Consider the following 21488-nt stretch of genomic DNA (forward strand, 5'->3'; position numbering starts at 1 on the left):
GAGCTTTGTCGCTGCTGCTGGCTCTCCCCTGGTTTTGGGGATTCGCGTTTTCTTTCCTTTTCCCTGGTTGGTAACCAGAGGATCCTCGGTTTGATCTTCTCAAAGAACCGGCTTTTGGCTGTCCAGCATTTTCTGTTGATCCCCTGTCTTACATTTTATTGATTTCTGCTCTAATTCTTTTTTTTTTTAGGTTACTTTGGGTTTGATTTGCTTTTCTTTTTCTGGTTTCCTAAGGTGGAGGCTTAGATGATTGATTTTCGATCTTTCTTTTCTCCTAACGTGCATTCAGAGCTGTGCATTTTCCCTGGCTGGTGTGGCTCAGTGGCCGGCCTGCAAACCGGAGGTTGGCGGTTTGATGCCCCGGGTCAGGCACATGCCTGGTTGCCGGCCAGGCCCCCCGGTGGGGGCGCTCGAAAGGCAGCCAATTGGTGTTTCTCTTCCTCTCTCTAAAAATAAATAAATAAAATTGTTTTAAAGAAGCTGTGCATTTCCCTTGAAGTGTTGCTTTACTTCATTAACAAAAATTTGATTTCACTTTTTTAGTCGAAAATATTTTACCATTTCTCTTAAGATTTCTTTGATTCATGGGTTATTTAGAAGTGTGTTGTTTAATCTGCCTAGTTGGGGATTTTTCAGTTACCTTTCTATTACTGATTTACAGTTTAATTTTACTGTGCTCCGGGGATCAACCTTTTGGGCCACTTTCTAATTGGTTTGTTTTCCCGTTGTTGAGTTTTAAGGTTTATTTGTGGGTTTGGGATACCGGTCCACATTGTTGCCGACGCTTCCTCCCGTCTGTGGCATTGTGTTGCTGGAGGGCTGGGCTGGTCCCGGCTCCTTCCGGTGGGAAGCAGGCGCCCAGGCCCCGACTCTCACGTGTCAGTTCGTAGCCGGTTGCTCTTTTCAGTCCTCAAATTGCGATTTGGTTGAGCGTTGGTTCTCTTGTGTTTTTTCTGGCAAGTATGTTATGAAAACGTCTACAAGTATAGTTCTAACCATTTCATTCCAAGACGTATGCCTCTCGCATTTTTGTTTTGTTTTGCTTTGTTTTTTGCCCGGCTGCAGTGGCCAGAGCACTCTTAGAGTGGAGCTTGTGGGCAGCCTGTCTTGTTCTTGGCGGCACCCAGTCAGGCACTGGTTTGGGGTTGGGGGGTGGTGTGTGTCAATCAGTGTGATGAAGTCATGTGACGGTATCTGTTAGTTCCCTTTTTAGTAAATGTGATTTTTTAATATATATTTTATTAATTATACCTTTACAGTTGTTCTATTCCCCCTTCATTCCCCTCCACCCTGCACACACCCTCCCCCACCATTCCCCTCCTTTAGTTTATGACCACGTGTCTCAAGTTCTTTAGATTCTATATTTCCCCTACTATTCTTGCCCTCCCCCTTATCTATTTTCTACTTACCCTCTGTGCTACTTATTTTCTGTACCTTCTCCCCCCTTCTCCTCCTCCTACTCCCCTGTTGCTAACCCTCCATGTGTTCTTCATTTCTATGGTTCCACTCCTGATCTAGCTGTCCTCTTGGTTTGCTTTTGTTTTAGGTGTGGTTGTTAATAACTGTGAGTTTGCTGTCCTTTCACTGTTCATATTTTTTATCTTCTTTTTCTTAGATAAGTCCCTTTAGCATTTCATATAATAAGGGCTTGGTGATGATGAACTCCTTGAACTTGACCTTATCTGAGAAGCACTTTATCTGTCCTTCCATTCTAAATGAAAGTTTTGCTGGATAAAGCAATCTTGGCTGTAGGTCTTTGGATTTCATGACTTGGAATACTTCTTTCCAGCCCCTTCTTGCCTGTAAGGTCTCTTTTGAGAAATCAGCTGACGGTCTGATGGGAACTCCTTTGTAGGTGACTGTCCCCTTATCCCTTGCTGCTTCTAGGATGCTCTCCTTCATTTTAGTCTTGGCTAATGTGATTATGATGTGTCTTGGTGTGTTCCTTCTTGGGTCCAACTTCCTTGGCACTCTCTGAGCTTCCTGGATTTCCTGGAAGTCTATTTCCTTTGTCAGAATGGGGAAGTTCTCCTTTATTATTTGTTTCAATTAGTTTTCCACTTGTGGCTGTTTCTTTTCCCCTTCTGGTACCCTTATAATTTGGATATTGGAATGTTTAAAGATGTCCTGGAGGTTCCTAAGCCTATCCTCATTTTTTTGAATTCTTGTTTCTTCATACTTTTCTGCCTGGTCATTTTTTTCTTCCTTCTGGTCCCCTCCCTTGATTTGAGTCCCAGTTTCCTTTCCATCACTATTGGTTTCCTGTGCATTTCCCTTCATTTCAATTAGTTTAGCCTTCATATGTTCCTCTAATTTGTGACTATAATCAACCAGTTCTGTGAGCATCCTGATCAGCAGTGTTTTGAACTGTGCATCTGAGAGGCTGGCTATTTCTTTTTTGCTTAGAGTTATTGGCTCTGGGGCTTTGAGTTCTTCTTGAGCCGTAGTTTGGGCTGTTCGTGCCTGTTGCGTATGAAGAGCAGAGCCCTAGGTGTTCACCAGGGTGGGGCAACTCAGAGGCTGGGTTGTGACGCTGTATGTGGAGGCGGGGCCAGAGAGGAGCAATGGCCTCCGTCTGCCGCCTCACCGCCCTTGTGTTCAGTCCCACTGCGCACGAATGTTGGACTGCGGTCAGCCCTCCGCAACTGGGTTCCCCTGCTGGGGCCTGTGTGGTCCATCTCACTGCTCACTGCTGGTTTATCAGTCCGGCTGAACAGTTCGTTGTTGGACTTCCGTATAGTTCAATTTTCTGTTCTTTGGCTGTGTCTTTGTTTACTAAACCTTTGTTGTATTCAAAGTTGGTTGTGGGAGAAGGCACAGTGTTTCCACCTACGCCTCCATCTTAGCGGAAGTCTCTGTAAATGTGTTTATCTGGAACTAAGGTTGAATTTTCTGATGGCCTCCATCATCCATAGAGATCACCCAGAAATGCGGGGGTTTATGATAATGAATTTTATGGTACTGAACTGCCCCGGCAATCTTAAAATAAATGTTTTGTGTAGGATATCTGGGCCGATGCTTGAACCTGAGACGGACTCTGTGCCTCTCTGGTATCCCGTTGAAGCACCACAGGCTAGGACGCTGATGTCGCGCATCTGGACTCTCGCTCAACCTGGCAAACCCGTTTCTGACGACTGGACGTGGTCATTCGAGTCTCGTTCCCGCTGTTGTGAGTGGGGACCATAGTAACCTCCTGTAGAGTCACAGTGCCTCACAGTGGGTTGTGTTCAAGGTCCCCAACCAGTTTCTTAAAATACACCCGACGGGCAGTTAAATGCTGAAAACTAAAACCTGCCCGTTGGCACACAGATGCTTTGCGCAGCGTCCCCGGGCCACCGCGGCCAGCACAGCTGCTAACAGGCGACTTCCTCGGGCGCCTCCCTGTGGAGACCGCCTGCCCTGCTCAGGAGCATCCACGCAGGATTCTGAGAGCGGACTGCCTGGGTGTGGACTCTTGCCTGAGAATTTCCCCGTTTTTTTCGTTGGGACATATATATTTTTTGCTACGTAAATATCAGCCACGAAACCCCCACAGCAGATGCGAGACGCCTGTGTCCTTGGTGCGTGTGAAGAGCGTGCTCTGCGGGGACATTTCCCCGGGGAGGTCGGCCCGCCGGCCCGCCCGCCCGCCCGCCCAGAGAGAGGAGCAGAGAGTGTTCCTGGCTTCCCGTCCCGGGGCCGAGGCAGTGGCATCAGGCTCCCTGCTCTTCACGGACTCGGCAGGATTTCCCTGTGAAACCACGCGGGGAAGAGTTTTGGGGGAAGACTAGTTCTTCGGTAATTTCTCTATTTCTGTATGGATAATCCTCTGTTTAAACTGGCCCATCTCCTGAGATCCGTTTGGCAAATGATAACTTCCTTAGAAATGAGGCATCTGATTTAGGTTTTGCGAGTCATACAAAGAAGTGGCTTAACTTTTGAAGAAGTTTTAATTTCCTGTTCTTAAATTTCTTTTGCTTAACTTCCTTATAGAACACAGACTTTGAAATCTCTCGAAAGAATTTACCACCTACTAAACCGGTTTTATTCGTTTCCTTTTAACCCCCACCCCCAACCCCGCGTCTGTGGGCCTGTTTTTACTTTGTTCTGTTTCCTCGGCGTCTTCGTTTGTCGTAGATTCCGCGTGTAAACGGGACTCCACGCCGAGTCCCACCGTGGCCGCCGCAGTCCGCACGCCCAGCCGTGCACGCGCCCCCGCGCGCCGCGTCCCGGCCCGCACTCGCTGTTTGTTGGCTACTGACCAGAGTCGTCCAGCTGCGGTCTCATGTGCATTGTAATCTCTCTGACGATCAGCGACGGGAGCCTTTGTCGCGTCTGTGGGCCATCTGTGTGTCCTCTCTGGAGTCGTGTCCAGTCAGCTCCGCTGTCCGTCTGGTAACGAATCGGGGTTTTTGGTGTGGAGGTGTATGAGCTTTTGATCACTTTTGAACATGAACCCTTCATAGGATGTGTCACTGGCGAGTACCTTCTCCCGTGCAGTGGGCTGTTTCTCCGTGTTGGTGGTGGTTTCCGCGGCTGCCCCAAAGTTGTTGGTCCGATGGTTCTATTTGTTGATCTTTTCTTTTGTTCTCTTGCTCAAACAGACATATCCAAAAAAATATTTCCAGGAACAATTTTAGAGAGTTGACTGCGTATTTTTTTTTCCAGGGAGTTTTGTGGTTTTGGGTCCAACATGTAAGTCTGTAACCCATTTTGAGTTTATTTTTGTGTATGGTGTAAGAATGCAGTTAAATTTGCTTTGGGGACATGTACCTCTCCAGTTTCACCAACACCAGTTATTGAAGAATTATGCAAAGAAGTGGCTATTTTGAAAACATTTTCTCTGGTTCAGTGTTTTTTTCTCCTTTGTCATTTTTTTTATTCTTTATTGTCTCTGTTCTTCCCCTTTTCTTGACTAAATTAGTTACTGGTTTTATATTTTGTAGATTGTTATACAAAGAACCAGCATTTTAATTTATTTGTTAGTTCTATTATGCTTTTGTTTTTTAACTCATTACTTTCCAACTTTATCCTCCTATTTCCCTACTGCCTTTTTACTGTTTTACTTCATTTTCTAGATTTTTGAGTTGGAGACTCAGCTGACTTTATTCTTGAGTTTTTATTGTGTGATTATGTAACGACACAAATTTTACTCTGATCACTAATTAATTGCATCCTACAGACTTTGACCTCTGGTGCCCTCATTCTCATCCAGTTTTAAGGAAACCAGGCGATTTGGGTTGTGTTTCCTCTTGGTGTGGGGGGCTCCCTGGGCTCCACGGAGGGAGCTGCCTGCAAGGAGCCTCGGTCAGAGATCGTCCTTCCCCAGCAGGAGGCCGGGGACCCTCTGGTCCCCTTCCTCCCTCCCGGCCCCGGGGCGGCCTCCAGTGCGAGGCTGTGGGCGCTCGGAGAACTGACGGTCGGCCTGGCTGCTCCTGAAGTGGGGTCTCAGTAGGGGCATTTTTGGTTTCTTCTGCAGATGTGCGTCATCAGATTCCCGTCTTTCTTTTCTTCTGAGAGTTTGTGTGTCGAGTGGGCGTTTCCGTTGGTCCAGTGGCGTCCTGCAGCCCTCAGCCTGCTGCCGCGCTTTCTCTGCCGGGCAGGGGTGGGCCTGCAGTTGTGAGTCCAGAAACGCAGGGTCAGCCCTGGTGCTGCTGCTTCCTAGTCACTGTGTCATTTTCCCTGCGGCCAGCGGCCAGCTCCTTCGCCCGCCCTGCGTGGGGGCACACGGGTTGGTTTTCCGTTGCTCAGCTGACCGTGCCTCCCAGGACAGATGCTGCCCGTCGTCACACACGATGACTTTCACCTTTTCCTGGATTCTGTTCGCTGACGTTTTGCTGAGGACTTTGCTGTGAGGCCACGAGGGATATCACTCTGTGGTTTTCTTTTTCGTGTGGTTACCTGTCTTTGGTATTGGAATGTTGAATTCATAAAATGAAGTGGAAAGTGTTTCTTCTCCTGTTTTTTTTAAAGAGACTGTGTGGCGTTGGTGTTAATTCTCCTTTAACCGTTTGGTAGAATTTGCCACTGAAGCATTGATCTTTGGGATCCGTGCTGTCACCGGCGGCCGTGGGGCTGTGCCGATGGCAGCAGCCTGCGCTTTGGAAGGAGCTGGTCCCTTCCGCCGGAGTGCGAGGCGGGTGGGTGCCTCGCAGTTTTTGCTCCTTGTTCCTTCACTGTCTTCGCGATGGGCAGCCTCTCCCACCCTCCCAACTTCTCTCTTTTTTCCTTGTCCGTCTTGCTAGGAGTTAGTGAGTCTCGTGGACCTTTTCACTGATTTTTTCTTGTTTTTATGTTTCCGATCGCATTTGACTTCTGCTATTTCATTTTGCCTTCTTCCTGTTTGCGTTGGGTTGGTTTTGCTCTTTTTCGTTTCATGAGAGGGGAGCTCACATCATTGACTTGTCTCCCCTCTTTGGCACTGAGTGCTGTGCATTCTCTTCCAGCACTGCTTTACCTGCGTGCGCCTCCCCCCACCCAGACTTTGACATGTTCTATTTTCGTCTTCATTTATTCCCACTAAAATTTTCCATTAGGCCCTAGTTCGTGTGGCTCAGTGGGTTGAGCACAGGCTGCGAACCAAAGGGTCCCCGGTTCGATTCCCAGTCGGGGCACATGCCTGGGTTGCGGGCCAGGTCTCCAGTAGGGGGTGCGTGAGAGGCAACCACACACTGATGTTTCTCTCTCTCTCCTTCCCTTCCCCTCTCTCTGAAAATAAATAAATACAATCGGTAAGCAGTTTTTTTCCCTCAGGACTTCTTGTTTGACGCACTGATGATGTGCTGTCTAGTTTCCAAATGTTTGGAGCTCCGTTTCTGGTTGTTTTTCTGTCCCTGACTTCCAGTGTGACTGCTCCGAGGTCAGCGAGTGCACTCGGCAGGACTCCACGTCTCTGACACCTGTGGAGGGTTCAGTGATGGCCCGAGGCGTGTCTCATCCGTGCCCTGTGGGGGCAGAGAGCCAGACCCCATCTGGGGGATGGTGTTGCCGAGTTCTGCGTGGATGCTGATTTCTGTCGACATCCATCTGTTGTGGAGGAGGGGGTGCCCTGGGTCCCGCTGCGAACGTGGATTTTCCTGTCTCTCCTCTCCCTGCTGCGTGTGTGTGTGTGTGTCTGTGTGTGTGTGTGTCTCCCGCCCTGTGCAGCTCTGCTTGGGGTGCACGCACACGCGGAGCTGTGTCTTCTTGGGAGCGTGGCCCTGCGGCCACCGTGTTACGTATCTGTCTGCGTTTGACAGTTTTCTTTGCTCCGGTGTCTCCTTCACCTCACATCCACTCTTGCAGTATTTTAATTGATATTTTTATGTTTATTTTTTTCACCTTTTTGCTTTCAAAGCAGCTACGTGGTTGTATTTTAAGTTAGTTTCCTGCAGGTAGAACATAGTTGGGTCGTGTTTTTATCCATTCTGTCCATTCCATCTTTTGCTCGGCCTGTTTGGAACAGTATATTTAATGTGCTGTATTTTTCAGATCATAAGACGCACCTAGGTTTTAGAGGAAAATAGGGAAAATATTTTGAAGCAAAAAATGTGGTAAAATGTTTAATAACATAAATAACGTAATATTTCACCAATGTAAGTGTAGCCAGAACTCAACAGCAGCATTAACAACCATTACCCCTCCCACATTTGGAGTGGGAGAAAGGTGCGTCTTATAGCCCCCAAAATAAGGCAGTTATATATGTTATGGCTTAGGTCTTCTGTGGGTTTTTTTGTTTGGTTTTGTTCTTTTTATTTTTATTTTTTTCGTTTCTGTGGCTTCTTTTTCCTGCCTTCCCTGGGTTACTTGTGTACATGTTAGAATTCATTTTGGTTTACCTGTAGTGTTTTTGAGTGTGTTTCCTTAGTCATGATGTGGCGCAGTCTCTTACTCCGGCACGCCAGAGTCGCCATCTTCCCGGTTTGAATGAGTGTGAGGTTTTGCCTCTCTTCTTCCCCCTCGTGCATAACCAACTGCCTTAGGCATCCCCTCTGCACGCGTTTGACCCNGTGGGTTTTTTGGTTTGGTTTTGTTCTTTTTATTTTTATTTTTTTCGTTTCTGTGGCTTCTTTTTCCTGCCTTCCCTGGGTTATTTGTGTACATGTTAGAATTCATTTTGGTTTACCTGTAGTGTTTTTGAGTGTGTTTCCTTAGTCATGATGTGGCGCAGTCTCTTACTCCGGCACGCCAGAGTCGCCATCTTCCCGGTTTGAATGAGTGTGAGGTTTTGCCTCTCTTCTTCCCCCTCGTGCATAACCAACTGCCTTAGGCATCCCCTCTGCACGCGTTTGACCCACGTCAGTATGTGGCGTGACTGTTGCTTCGACCTGGGGGTTTAGAAAACTGGAGAGGGGGAGACGTGCGTTGCATTTACTCGCATTGTTCCTCTTTCGATTCCTGAAACCCCAGCACTTCTTTCCTAATTTGTGTTCTGTTGCGAGGACCTCCCCCGGTCCTTCTCTTCCCGCAGGCCCGCAGGCGGCAGAGCCTCTGGTCTCCGCCCCGTCCCGAAGGGTGTGAGCCCTGCAGAGCGCTGGGCTGACAGCTCTTTTTCTTTCAGCCCTTGAACAAACGTGCGCCTCTTCCTCTGACCTGCATGGTTTCTGATGAGAAATCCACTGTCATTCGCGTTGTTTTCTGCCCGTAGGTAAGCTGTTCCTCTCTCTTGCTGCTTTCGGATTTGTTGCTTTGTCGTTATATTTCAGAAGTTTGATTACGATGTATGTCGACATGCGTTTCTTTCGGCTTCTCCTGTTTGGGGTTTGCTCAGAGTCTTGAATTTGTAGGTTTACGTCTTTTTGCCACTTTTGGAATATTTTCATCCATTATGTCTTTGACTGCGTCTTCCGCTCGGCCCACTTTCTCCTTTTCAGGACCATCAACATGTAGCTCCGTTGTGACGGTCGGTCGCAAAGGCCTCCGCGGCTTTGTCGCCGTTCTCTCTGGTGTTCGGACTGGGTGGTTTCCACCGTCCATCTCCCGGGTCACGGGAACCCCCGCTGGCCCTAGGCCACCATGAAGCCCATCTTTTGAATTTTAATTTCAGTTATTGTATTTTTCGGTTATAAAATTTCTGTTGGGTTCTTCTTTATACCTTCTGTTTCTTTGCTAAGGTTATTTTTTCATTTGTTTCAAATGTGTGTTAGTAGTTGGAGTATTTCTGTGATAGGCGCATTAAGTTACCTTCGGACATCTCTGACGCCCGCGCCGTTTGCTGTCCATCGGTGGCCTTTTCTCACTGAGTGGACGCTTCCCTGGCTCTGGGTGTGACAAGTGACGTTTTGTTGAGTGCTGAGACCCAGGCTTGGTGGTGCTGTGTCATTAGCCTGTGGGCCTCATTTCCACCTCTGTCCTCACTGGTCTGCTGTGACACTTCTCCAGCGGGGGTGGGAGGGCGCTGTCTGGCTGAGGGACGGGCTGAAGTTCAGGTTTCTCACTTGGCCTCCATTGACACCCAGCAGGAGAGAACGCCTCGTCCCGGGTGGGAGTGCCCGCTCCTGGCTGGACCTGCCCCGTCCGAGAGACCTGGGGGTGCCCTTTCTGCTCCCCATGTGGCCTTTGGTGACATGGCCGGGGTGGACCTCATTTTTTTCTGGGTGTTGGTAAAGACCCTGGCTTTCCACGAGGATTCTCTCCTGCCTTCAGAGGGCCGGCTGCCTTGTCACTTCTGGGTGGTGGTGGCAGTCCAGGTCCCCACGTGACATTTCCTGGCATTGCCTGGGTTAGGGGTCTTCTTACCAGAGGGTGGGGTGAGAGAACCCCACCGGGCTCTCTCTGGAGCCACCCTGGCGGGCCCCTCATCATTCCAGGCTGTGGGGTGAGCCTCAGCCCCCGACTTGGTGTCTGCCGTGCTGGGCTGCGGCAGGGCGGTCGCTGTCCGCCACCCATCTCCTGTCTTGCTGGGCTGCGTCTCTCTGTGCCCTGTGGTTGGGGAGGATGGCTTCTGTGGGGACTTGAAAAACATCTGTGCCTTTGGGAATTTCTGGGCTGGCAGCTTCCCCAGCACCAAGAACATGTGAGGCTAAAAGAAAACCTGGGAAAGGAGATGTCCCCACCGGGGCTGCTCAGGCCCCAGGGCCAGCGGCCAGTCTGCCACCCTCCCTCCACCGCTGACCTTTGCCCTGTGGGTGGGGCCCAGGGTTTTAGGTGGCTGCATGGGATGCAGGGGAGGCCCTCTGCTTCGTCATCTTTCCAGAGGCTGACGTCTGGTGAATTTTGGCGCACAGCATGAGGCGCGGGCTGAGACCCTGCCCCCCACCCCCACATCCATGCGTTCGGGGACGGGTGTGGGAGAGGCTCCCCCTTTCCCAGCGAATTGGCCCCTCTGTTAGGAATAAATCAGTGGGTGTTGCCGGTTCCAGGAGGGATTTCTGGGTTTCCAGGTGTGAATGCTGGTTCTGCAACGTCGTTTGCTGTTTGCTTTTCGCACTCCGCGGTTCCGCAGAGGTCGGATCTGCTCTGCCCGTCCGGTGTTCGGCTCCCTCTCTGATCCCTTCGCCAACTCCTTCCTTCCGTCGGATCCTTTCCTGGGCTCCTCCGGTTCCAGCTCTGTCTCCCTTGCCCTGCTTTGGTCATACCCGTTTCTTCTCGGCCCCTTGCGATCTGTGCCCAGCTCTCTTCTCACACCTCCTGGCTGTCCGCAGGTGGTCGTTTCGAGCTCTGGGGTCTGGTCGGGGTGGTTTTCCCCATCAGGAATCGCTTGCTCGATTGTGTTCGTGTCCAGTGGGGCGCTGTGTCCATGCTCCTATGCGTTGCGTCTTCGTGGGGTATTTTCATTACCTGAAACGTTTCCATTTTTACATCCCGTTTTCTCACGGTGGAGGCTTTGTGTGGCTGCTGGCCCCGCTGTCTGGTGACGAGGACTGTGTCGTGTCTCCCTGCACCTGCGGTGACGCGGACCGTGTGGGGTGTGGGGAGGGGTTCGGGCGGCCGACTCGCACTGAGTCCAGCAGCTGCTCTTGGGTGAGTACAGCGAAACCCGTCCCCTCTGCCCGTCAGGCCTGGGGGGCGGTGTCGGTTTGGGCCTGACTCTCTGGTAAGACCCTGTCTCTCCGGGGCCCCAGGCCTCCACCCTCTTTTCCTTGCCTCACTGGTCACTTGGCCACCAGAGGGCGCCTCTCTGCTTCAGGTGTCCCTTTGCCCCTCAGAGGCGGTGGCTCCCCCAGGGCTCCCCCTCCCATCCCAGCACTTTCCAAGCCCTCCCCTCCCCCCCCCCCCCCCCCCCCCCCCCCCNGGCCCCAGCAGCATTCCCACCAGCCAGGTCTCACCCCGGTGCGTGGCATTTCTCTGCCCAGGGTGGGGCGCTCTCGCTCAGCTGTGTGTCCTCACTTACCTGTGTGCTCACATCTGCAGCGTTGTCACCAGATGCTGTGAAGTGTGCACTGTGCATGTCCTTCCTTATGTGCTGTGTGGCTTGTGGAGGACGTGGGGGGAGGTGACGGGGAGCCAGCCTCCTCCCTAAGCTTCGTTGGGCGAGGACTCACCTCTCTCGTTCCCTCCCCCTGGGAACCCACTGCCCCTGAAGGTCACTGAGGCTCCGCCTCAGTCTCTGGCCTTCTTGGTCTCTGCGGCTGTAGCTTTGTTTCTCCTCTAGTAACTTCTGTTTTATGTATGACTTTGTGGTCTTCGCTGGTCACTCTCTTCCCCACTTACCAGGAGGCTGTCTGGCTCCTGGCGTCTGGTCCCCGAGGCAGAGTCTCCAGGCCTTTCCACATCTGTGCTCTGCTCCAGGCTCCCTGTGTCAGTTGTATGTGACATCCTGCTTTTAATTTTACATCTTTCGGCAAAGTTTGTTACGATTTTCTGTGTGATCCGTGAGTTGTTTGTATGATTTTGAATTTTCAATGTTAAGAGGTTTCTTTGTGTGTTTTTTAAAAAGTATTGTATGTATTTATTTTTAGAGGGGAAGGGAAGGAGGAAGAGAGGGAGAGAAACATCCCTGTGTGGTAGCCCGCATGCTCCCCGCACTGGGAACCCAGCCTGCAACCCAGGCGTGTGCCCCAAACTGGGGGTTCAGCCGGCGACCTCCTGGTTTGCAGGCCAGTGCTCATTCCGGTGAGCCACACCAGCCCGGGCTCTGTATGTGTGGGTTTTTTTTTAAATCGCTTTTTTCAAAACTGTTTTTCCATTGATTTTATTATCAGGGTGCATCTCTCATTGCATTTGATATCATCCTTTTTTTTTTTTTTTACTTTTGCGGGAAGAACATTTCTTCCAGTTTGTTTTAGTGAGGTTTGACAGTGGCAAATTCTCTCAATTTTCCTGGAAAATCTTTGTTTTTTGCAAACAGCGGTTTCACTTTGCTTGGTATTCTGGTTAGTTTTCATGGGCACACTGGGCTCTTCCACGCCTGCTGCCTCCTGCTGCTTCCCTGGCCTGGGCCGCGCCCCGTCTGCCCCGTCTGCCCCATCTGCCCGGCGTGGCGGCTTGTGCACCCTCCTCACAGTGGAAAATTGAAACTTTGGGGGTAGAAACAAGTGTGACGGACCATCAGTGCCTGTCACCCGCCCTCCAGAAATGGCTGCGTCCCGGCCAGCTCGTGGGGCGCATGCTGTTTGTGTTGGCACCAGGGTCTGTCCCATGGAATCCCCCACGGTCCGAGTTCGGTGTCGTGTCCTGCTCCCTCTGTCCTCAGTGTCCCCTCTGGGCGCGTTGTTAGGTCGAAAGCAGGCACCTTTCCCGGCCTCGGCCCTGTGGGTGCCAGTAGCCTCGTCAGTGACCTCCTGACGGCATCACGTGTCCCTGGGAGGCCACACCACCCCCGTGTGCCGGGCACAGAGCCAGAGACGAGATGGGAAGCCAGTGATGCTTTGTGGATGCTCCGTGGGCAGCAGTGCCCACCCCTGCCGCCCTCCCTCGGGCCAGACCAGGTCTGGCCCCCTTGTGGTGGCACTGAGGTGGATCGGGCCGCGCGGGGCCATCCTCTGCCAACAGTGTCACCCACCGTCCCCCCCGTGGTTCAGTAGTCACCAGCGTCTGTCACCCAGATGTTATCCAGCGTCACAGTGTGATTTTTTATTATCTCGCCTTTTTCTGTAAGGAAGGACTTTCTTCCGAAATACAGTTTGCAGTTGTGTTTAAGCAAGAAACAAGCTTAACTCTGTCCTTGTGCCTAAGTGTAGGTGTCCACAGTCGTGAGTTGTGAGACTGAGAGACTGAGGGGAAGCATTATGAGTCTTTGGATCTTAACGTTTTTGCTATTTCATTCCTGTGAACTCGCTGTCACTCTGGTGATTCAATTGCCCCCTTGGTAGCCAGTGGGAGCCCCCACAGGCCGTCCTTTGGGACCTCACCTGCCCCTGCAGGTCTCTGACAGCCATCCGGTTTTTGTCAGTGAGGACACACCCCAGGTCCTCACGTCCCTTCCCTGCCTGGACCTGGAATGGGCCTTTCCTCCGAGGAGACCTAGCCAGTGTCCTGGCTCCCTGCAGGCCCCACTCCGCGCCTGCCTTGCGGCCTCCTGGCCCTCAGCTCCTCTTTGGAGCCGGCCCTCGGCTCAGAGGTGGCTCTTTCTGGGCCCCGGCACCATGTCCGGGCTGGCTGGAGCCCCACGGAGGGAGCGGGTAGATGTGCAGCCTCACCCTGCTTCCCACCTTGCAGCCAGCCCCGGCTCGGGTCCCCTCCCAGCACGCTGGGCCGTGTCCCCCAGGGCGGCTCCTCCGTTTAGCCTGGGTCTTAGTTCGCCCGTGAGAGCCGTGCCCGGGAACCCAGCACCAGAACCAGGTTGGCCTCGCGGCCGCTTCTCCATGCTTGCCTCTGCTGTTCTTGGTGTCCTCTGTCACTGTCCTGCCCAGTGTCCCCTCAGTGACCTAACACCTACTGCCATGTCCCTCCTCCTCTCCAGCAGCCTGACTCCTCCTGTGCTCCTTCCGACCTTCTGCCCCTTCTGCCCCTGCCCCTCACACTTGCTGCCAGTCTGGTCCGGACGTGTCTCCGCCCCGGCTGGGGCCTCCCTGCCTCTTCGTCTGTGCGTCAGAACTCAGTGAGTCCACGTGGCTCTTTTCTTTTCCCCCAGTTTACTCGTCCTTGGGTTTGCTTTATTGTTCTTGTGGAAGACTCTTGAGAAGCCGTGGTTTTAAAATAATAAAATCTTGGCCCTGGCCAGGCAGCTCGGTTGGGTGGAACGTCGCCCAATGCACAGAAGCGTCGTGGGTTCAGTCCCGGGTCAGAGTGTGCACAGAAGTCAGCTGATCGATGTTTCTCTCTCTAAAATCAATAAACTTATCCTCAGGCGAGAACTAAAATAATAGTAAAATAATAAAATTCTTCTTTTAAAAATGTATTTTATTGATTATGCCATTACAGTTGTCCCATTTTCCCCCTTCACTCCCCTCCACCCTGCACACCCTCTCCTACCCACGTCCCCCCCTTTAGTTCATGTCCTTGGGTCGTACAGATAAGTCCTTTGGCTTTTACATTTCCTATGCTACTCTTGCCCTCCCCCGTCTAGTTTCTACCTACTGTCTATGTTACTTATTCTGTACACCCTTTTTACCTCCCTCTCTCCTCCTCCCGCTACCCTGTTGCTACCCTCCATGTATCTCCATTTCAGTGGTTCTGCTCCTGATCTAGTCGTCTGCTTAGTTTGCTTTTGTTTTAGGTGTGGTTGTTAGTAACTGTGAGTTTGCTGTCCTTTCACTGTTCATATTTTTCATCTTCTTTCTCTTAGATAAGTCCCTTTAACATTTCATATAATAAGGGCTTGGTGATGATGAACTCCTTGAATTTGATCTTATCTGAGAAGCACTTTATCTGCCCTTCCATTCTAAATGAAAGCTTTGCTGGACAGAGCAGTCTTAGCTGTAGGTCTTTGGATTTCATGACTTGGAATACTTCTTTCCAGCCCCTTCTTGCCTGTAAGGTCTCTTTTGAGAAATCAGCTGACAGTCTGATGGGAACTCCTTTGTAGGTGACTGTCTCCTTTTCTCTTGCTGCTTCTAGGATTCTCTCCTTCATTTTCATCTTGGCTAATGTAATGATGATGTGCCTTGGTGTGTTCTTCCTTGGGTCCAACTTCTTTGGGACTGTCTGAGCTTCCTGGATTTCCTGGAAGTCTATTTCCTTTGCCAGATTGGGGAAGTTCTCCTTTATTATTTGTTCAAATACGTTTTCCACTCATGGCTGTTTCTTTCTCCCTTCTGGTACCCCTATAATCCGGATGTTGGAACGTTTAAAGATGTCCTGGAGGTTCCTAAGCCTCTCCTCATGTTTTTGAATTCTTATTTCTTCATTCTTTTCTGTTTGGTTGTTTCTTCCTTCTGGTCCACATCGTTGATTTGAGTCCTGGTTTCCTTTCCATCCCTAGGCTCCCTGTACATTTTACTTGATTTCACTTAGTGTAGCCTTCATTTGTTCATCTAATTTACAACCAAATTCAACCAATTCTGTGAACATCCTGGTTACCAGTGCTTTGAACTGTGCATCTAATAGGTTGCCTATCTCTTTGTCGCTTAGTTGTATTTATTCTGGAGCTTTGATCTGTTCTTTCATTTGGACCATATTTCTTTGTCTCAGGGCACCCATTACGTTGTAAGGGGCAGAGCCTTAAGTATTTGCTGGTGTGGGGCAACCCAGGTTGCTGTGTTGTGGTGCTATGTGTGGGGGAGGGGACCAAGAGGGGACAATGCTGCTTGCTCAGCTCTCTGCTGGCTTTCAGTCACTTCTGCTGTGACCCACAAGCACACTGGGCCCTTCTGGTGCTGATTCCTGGGTGGGTGGTTTGTGTACATTCTAGGACCCTGTGGGCCTCTCCAGTGAACTCTCCTGTGAGGCTGGGAGTCTCTCCCAGAACCTCAACCCCCACAGGTGTTTTCAATCAGTGTTTTGAGGCTTTATTTCCCTGTGCTGGGGCCCTGGGCTGCGCGGTCTGTCTCGCTCCCCAGTTTCTCCTGGTTTGTCTGTCCGTGAATGCGGGACTGCCCAGTTCTGGAAGCCGCCTTGCATGCCAAGCCCCTGCACAGGCTGCTGCCTTGCTGGGTCCGTCAGCCACCGCTTTTTTTTTTCCCTCGACCCCTCTCCGCTGGTCTCCTGACTCTGCCCCTCCTACCCGTCTGGATGAACATGTCTGCTTTCTCTCCTTGGTTGTTGGGCTTCCATACAGTTCAATTCTTTGTCAGTACTGGTTGTCATTTTGTTTATAAATTGTTGTCTGTATTTTGGTTATGCGAGGAGGCACGGTGTGTCTACCTACACCTCCATCTTGGCCAGAAGTCCAAAATTCTTAAGTTCAAGGTGAGGTGTGAGTATCATCAAAAAACTTTTGCTTTTAAAAGCTATGGTGGAACTGGTACAGAACAGGGTCGGGGGAGGGGTACAGTATACTAATACCAAAAGGACCCCCAGGTTCGCTTGTCCGCCATGAGAGGAAAGACGTCTCTCAATGCCAGAGATTTGTGAAAAGGAAAGGAAATGTTAATTTAAAGCTATACAGACTTCAAGTAGGGACCCAATGTCTTCGTTAAATCATCAAAGTCCTGTAGGACACCCACAGACGCACACAGTGCTTCCTTCTCCCTCTGCCTTAATCCGGGCACCGCGTCTCAGGGAAGAAGTCGTTTCGGGGTCTCTGCACCATCAGCTGTGTCGCCGCCAGGACCTCCAGCTACTCCAAAGCCGCGTGGCACCTTCTCATGGCCCCCCAATGAAAGCCTTTGCACCCCTTTTTCTTCCAGGGGAAGTCTCTCCTTCTTCTTAAGCCATGTAGCCAAAGGGAGCACCCCAAAGCTGCAGAGTCCCCATTCTCGCCAAAGCCACAGGGGTCCCCCCATCAAAGCTGCAGGGGTCTGCACACTGGTAAAACCACATAGTTCCCTCCTCAAACGGCTGCGGAGTCTGCATTGAGATCCCCGCGCCAGCCTTCCTCTGTGCCCCCGTTACGACTCCTCCTACAGTCACTTACACCTGCCAGCATTCCTGTATTATCCCAGGTTTACTGGGCGGCCGTCGAGAGTCTGGGCAGGTGTGGTCCCCTGTCATGGAGCCAGTCCTCTCCAAGCTCTCACGCAGGCCTTGTGACTCGGGGGACCTGCCCCCCAGTTACATCTCGAGTGGAAGTCACTTCCATCCCCCTGGCTCGAGGCATGGCCACAGCTATGTGACATATCTATGCAGCCAGCCAAAGGCTGTAGATATGTTAAATGACCATGCCATGGAATAGCCGCAAAGCCGTGGCTGGACAAAACAGCCCTGCGTGTTCCTGTCCCATGTGTCCCTTCCCCCAACTCACATCTGTGGGGGGAAGGGGTGAGGACACATCTAGACATATGTTCTATGTATCTTTCTAGTATTTCCTGAACACCTTGAGTTCTAGATCCCATTCCAAGTCCCTATGTGGGGCCCCCCTTCTTGGCTGCACCCTGTCACAAAAGGGACTAAAATTACTGTCACAGCGGTCACCACAGCAGTCATTTCAGTGCTGCTCCTGTCCCCGTGCTGCTCCTTGTCATGGGTGAGCCTGTCTGGGACACAGATGCGCATATCCAGTCTCCCAGTAGCTCTTCAGCCGCATCATAAGCCTCTCCTTTCATCACTGGCACTGCTCACAGGCGTGTCTAACACAGCTTCACGCAGGTCCTTCACGCGTGCTGTCTCCTGCTGTCACAGCGTTGTGTTGCTGTCACAGAGCTGACGGGGCCACCTTGGCGAGCACGGGTTTCCGTGTGCGCGCCTGACCTCCTCAGGTGAGGTGTCTTACAGATCGAATCAGTGGACAGACGCTTTGCAGGCTGTGACTTGGCGTTGTGGGATTGTCCGATTTCCTCCCCCTGGGCTGGGGGGCTCGCTGGTGCTGGCGCGGAGGTGCGGCCCAGGCTGGGCAGTCAGCTCCGGTGTCTTCCTCGGTCAGCCCGGCCCCACAGAGCCAGGACTTCACTCGAACTGGGGCCCGAGCCCTGGCCTCTGTGGCCCTGTGACGTCCTTGTTGCCTCCGCATCTCTTGCAAGAAGGGGCGGTGGGACACACAAGGCTCCCGGTCCCCACACTGGCTGTCCCCAGCCTTTCTGAGCTCTTGGGAGCAATGTCACCTGCGAGGATGGAAACGCACGTTAGCATCGTGAAAACGGAAGACTGCCGTGAGAAAACGCTCTGTGCAGAGAACAGTCTCTGCCTGAAACGCACCAAGGTCATGGCCAGTTCAGCCCCGGGGAGTCCGAGCTGTGGGAGTCTGGCTGCAGCGGGGGTGGAATCAGAATGGCCCCGGGAGAGGGAACGAGGGAGCCTGTGCTGAGTGTGCGTCTGTGCTGAGTGTGCGCCGGGCGCGTCTGCAGCCAGCACCCTCTGACCTCCCAGCAGGGCGGAGCCTTCCCCAGGGTCCTGGCCAATGAGGAGGACCACCAGGTTCCAGAGGGCGTCTGTGGTCCAGGGCGACCGGGTCCTGGCAGAGGAGACGTCTCTTCTCGAGGGCGAACCCAACCCAGAACAAGGCGGGGGCCAGGACACCCACCTGCCCTGGTCCAAGCAGCTGAGGGGTCCTGGTGGAGGCAGAGGTGTCCACGGCCAAGGGTGCCCCACTCTGGTGACACGTGACACACGGAGGGGTCTCCGAGGGCCCCCAGGGCTGGTTCAGCCCTGGCCACCGCCCACCCCCCATGCTCTGACCATCGTTGGAGGGAGGCGTGCGAAGCTGCGTCCCAGCCTCACGCCCTTTGGGGGCGGGCCCTCCAACAGGCCCCCCCACCGCCCGCCCGCCAGGGTTAGAGCTGGGACAGCGTCTGTGTGACCTGAGCGGTGTGGGCTCTGTGTGTGGCCGCACCCTAACGTGGCAGCCTGCGTCCTTGCAGGTGGCACCGTGGACCTGGAGAGCCAAGCAGAGGGGAAGAAGGAGGCGGAAGCCGACGATGTGCTGAGGAGCGGCCCCCGACCCATCGTCCCGTATAGCTCCATGTTCTGCCTGAGCCCCACCAACCTGTGAGTCTCCTTCCCTGCCCACGCCACCCGTCCACAGCCCGTGACCCGCATGCCTGTGACCGCTGTGTGGGCTAGGCGTGTCCCACACACTCGTCATCCATGTGTCCTCTGTCTCCCTGTCACAGCCGTCCTCCGTCTCTCGTCCACTCGTCACACACATGCCTTCGTTAGTCCAACCAGTGTTTAGGTGCCAGGGGGCCACTGAGCAGGGGAGGCGTGGGCCAGGGGCAGAGCTGGGCAGTGGACACAGCACAGGGTGCACCCCGAACTTCAGTTAGGGGAGAGGCCAGGCAGAGGGCCGGAGACGCAGCGTCCGAGGGTGGCAGTGCCAGCAGGGGCCAGTGGGCCTGACGCGGACGGGCCGTGGACGGGGTGTGGCTGGCAGGGTGGGGGCAGTGGTCGGAGTGATGAGCCCTTCAAGGGGGAGGGAAGCAGGTGGGTGTAGGTGGTCCTTTCAGATGGAAAGAGCTTGGGGGCAGGAGTTGTCAGCGGCAAGAAGGGTCTGGGGCTGGAGGGCGGTGGTGCGTGGGCGGGGGCCGGCTGCAGCGGGACAGGAGGCCCCTCCCACGTTCCCTGGGTAGCTGCTCCTCCTCGTCATCCGGGTTCAGCCTCACTGTCCTGGCAGAGGGGCCTTCTCTGACCCCCTGCCACTGCCCTCTGCTGGGTCATGTCACGTGTCAGCATCTGAGCGTCTGCCGTCGGCTTGTGTCACGCCGTGTGCTGCTGTCCTGCTGAGCCCTGTGCCCATTGCCCCGGACGTGCAGCCCTGCTGGGCTCCACGGAGCCGGGTGTGTGCCTGGCTGGCCTGTGCACTGCTGTCTGCCGGCCCTGCCCTGGGAACTGCGTCTGTCCCATCACTCCTCCTGGGACACCCTCCCAGGACTGTCGCCATCCATCACCTGCCACTGCGTCCCGACACTTGGAGCTCAGCTTCTTGCGGGAGAGTCCAAGCAGCGGGACCGAGGAAGGGCCCCGCCGGCCCGTCCCTCGGCCCCGGGTGAGCCACGCGTTGTCCCCCAGGCTCCGCCGCTTCTGCCACTACATCGTGACCATGCGGTACTTCGAGATGGTCATCCTCGTGGTCATTGCCCTGAGCAGCATCGCCTTGGCCGCTGAGGACCCTGTGCGGACAGACTCGCCCAGGAACAACGTGCGTGCGCTGTCAGCCACGGAAGGCGGGTGGTGCCAGGGTCCAGCCCCGCATCATGGGCAGGGAGGGACAGGAAGTGTGTGGACATGCCCGGTGCGGGAGCCAGGGCTGTGGCTCAGGTCCCCTGGCTGCTGGGCTGTCCACCCTGAGGTCTGCAGGGACCCAGAGCTCCTGAAACGGCCCTGGCTCCGGCATCAGGCCCCTTCGAGAGTCGCCCTCCTTTCGGTTGCAGGTCCTGAAGTACCTGGACTACATTTTCACAGGCGTGTTCACCTTCGAGATGGTGATAAAGGTGAGTGACCCGGGAGCCCCTGACCCCCATCACCCTCTCGTGGAGCCTCCCTGAAGGTGTGTGGTAGGTGTGCCTCTCACACGTGGGTGCACAGGCAAGAGAGGCCATCATTCTCTGAGGACGCAGCACAGCGTCCATCAGCCCTGACAGAGCCGCCCACGCTCCTGACCAGGCCCTGCTCGGCGAGAGGGGCCGCCTACGCCGTGCAGAGGGCCCGGGGTCTGCGGGCCGTGGAGAACACATTTCACGGCAAAGCCCACTTTCCGTGCCGAGTGTTGACGAGCACGTTCCCCGTCAGTTGGTGTCTCCTGAGTGGCCGGTGTGTGCACAGGTGTATGTACACGGGTGTGCGTTCCGTGCAGGTCAGTGCACACCTGTCCACCCCCAGCACAGGGCAGCTCAGGGTGGGCCGTGTGCGCCTCGGGGCAGCTTTGCCTCTGCGAGCCCCACCTGGGGGAGGCGCTGTCATCCCACCCACAGATGAGGAAGTCGCAGCTCAGAGACAGGAAGGTGCTTGCCAGCGGGCGTGCTGTCCGAGGGGCAGACCCAGTTTTTGCAGCCGGGCCCGGGCCAAGTCTCAGCCAGCCACGACCATGCGGGGCTGTTTGGGGTCAATGCCAATGAGCTCCGAAGGCCCTCAGAGGGCAGGTCTGAGCTGTGGTCCTGCCCGTGCAGGGACGTGGCCTGGGCTGTGGCCGCTCCCCCGGGAGGGTGTCACCCCGACGGGCACTCGCCCCTCTAAACCCCCGACTCCGGGCTCTGTCTCAGCCCTTCCCTCTGAAAGACCCCCACACTGTGCTTCTCCCTAAAGATGATTGACTTGGGGCTGCTGCTGCACCCGGGGGCCTACTTCCGGGACCTGTGGAACATTCTGGACTTCATCGTGGTCAGTGGGGCCCTGGTGGCCTTCGCCTTCTCGTAAGTCTGCACCTCTGCTCCGGACCTGCCCCTGAAAGTGGGGCAGGGTTGGGGGCACCACTGGCCTCCAGGGCATCTGTCACTCCGTCCCTGTCTGCTTGGGCCTGGGCTCTGCGTGGTGGGGGGGACCCCGAGCCCCATGTGTCCCTGGCTCTGAAATGGGGCCAGCGCGTCTCTGGCTTGTTTGCTCTCTGGTGTCAGCAGAGTTCCCTACCCCGCCTTCAGCAGCCAGGGCTGCGGTTGCTGGTGGGCGCCACCTGCCCTGGG

The 21488-nt window shown here is 53.9% G+C and overlaps 1 protein-coding gene across 2 annotated transcripts in view; it reads left to right on the forward strand.

Annotated features, from left to right (window-relative positions):
* CACNA1B (calcium voltage-gated channel subunit alpha1 B) overlaps nt 1–21488 on the forward strand; it is a 137809-nt gene that overhangs the window by 66606 nt on the left and 49715 nt on the right. For both annotated transcript variants that reach the window (XM_037036648.1, XM_037036649.1), the window contains exons 21-24: nt 18735–18861; nt 19882–20011; nt 20244–20303; nt 21115–21221. In XM_037036648.1, the coding sequence (XP_036892543.1) occupies nt 18735–18861; nt 19882–20011; nt 20244–20303; nt 21115–21221 (424 nt within the window). The remainder of the gene's footprint in view (nt 1–18734; nt 18862–19881; nt 20012–20243; nt 20304–21114; nt 21222–21488) is intronic.

Source organism: Sturnira hondurensis, unplaced genomic scaffold (genome assembly GCF_014824575.4).
Source record: "Sturnira hondurensis isolate 20B ecotype Veracruz unplaced genomic scaffold, ASM1482457v3 Scaffold0022908, whole genome shotgun sequence".
Classification (NCBI taxonomy): domain Eukaryota; kingdom Metazoa; phylum Chordata; class Mammalia; order Chiroptera; family Phyllostomidae; genus Sturnira; species Sturnira hondurensis.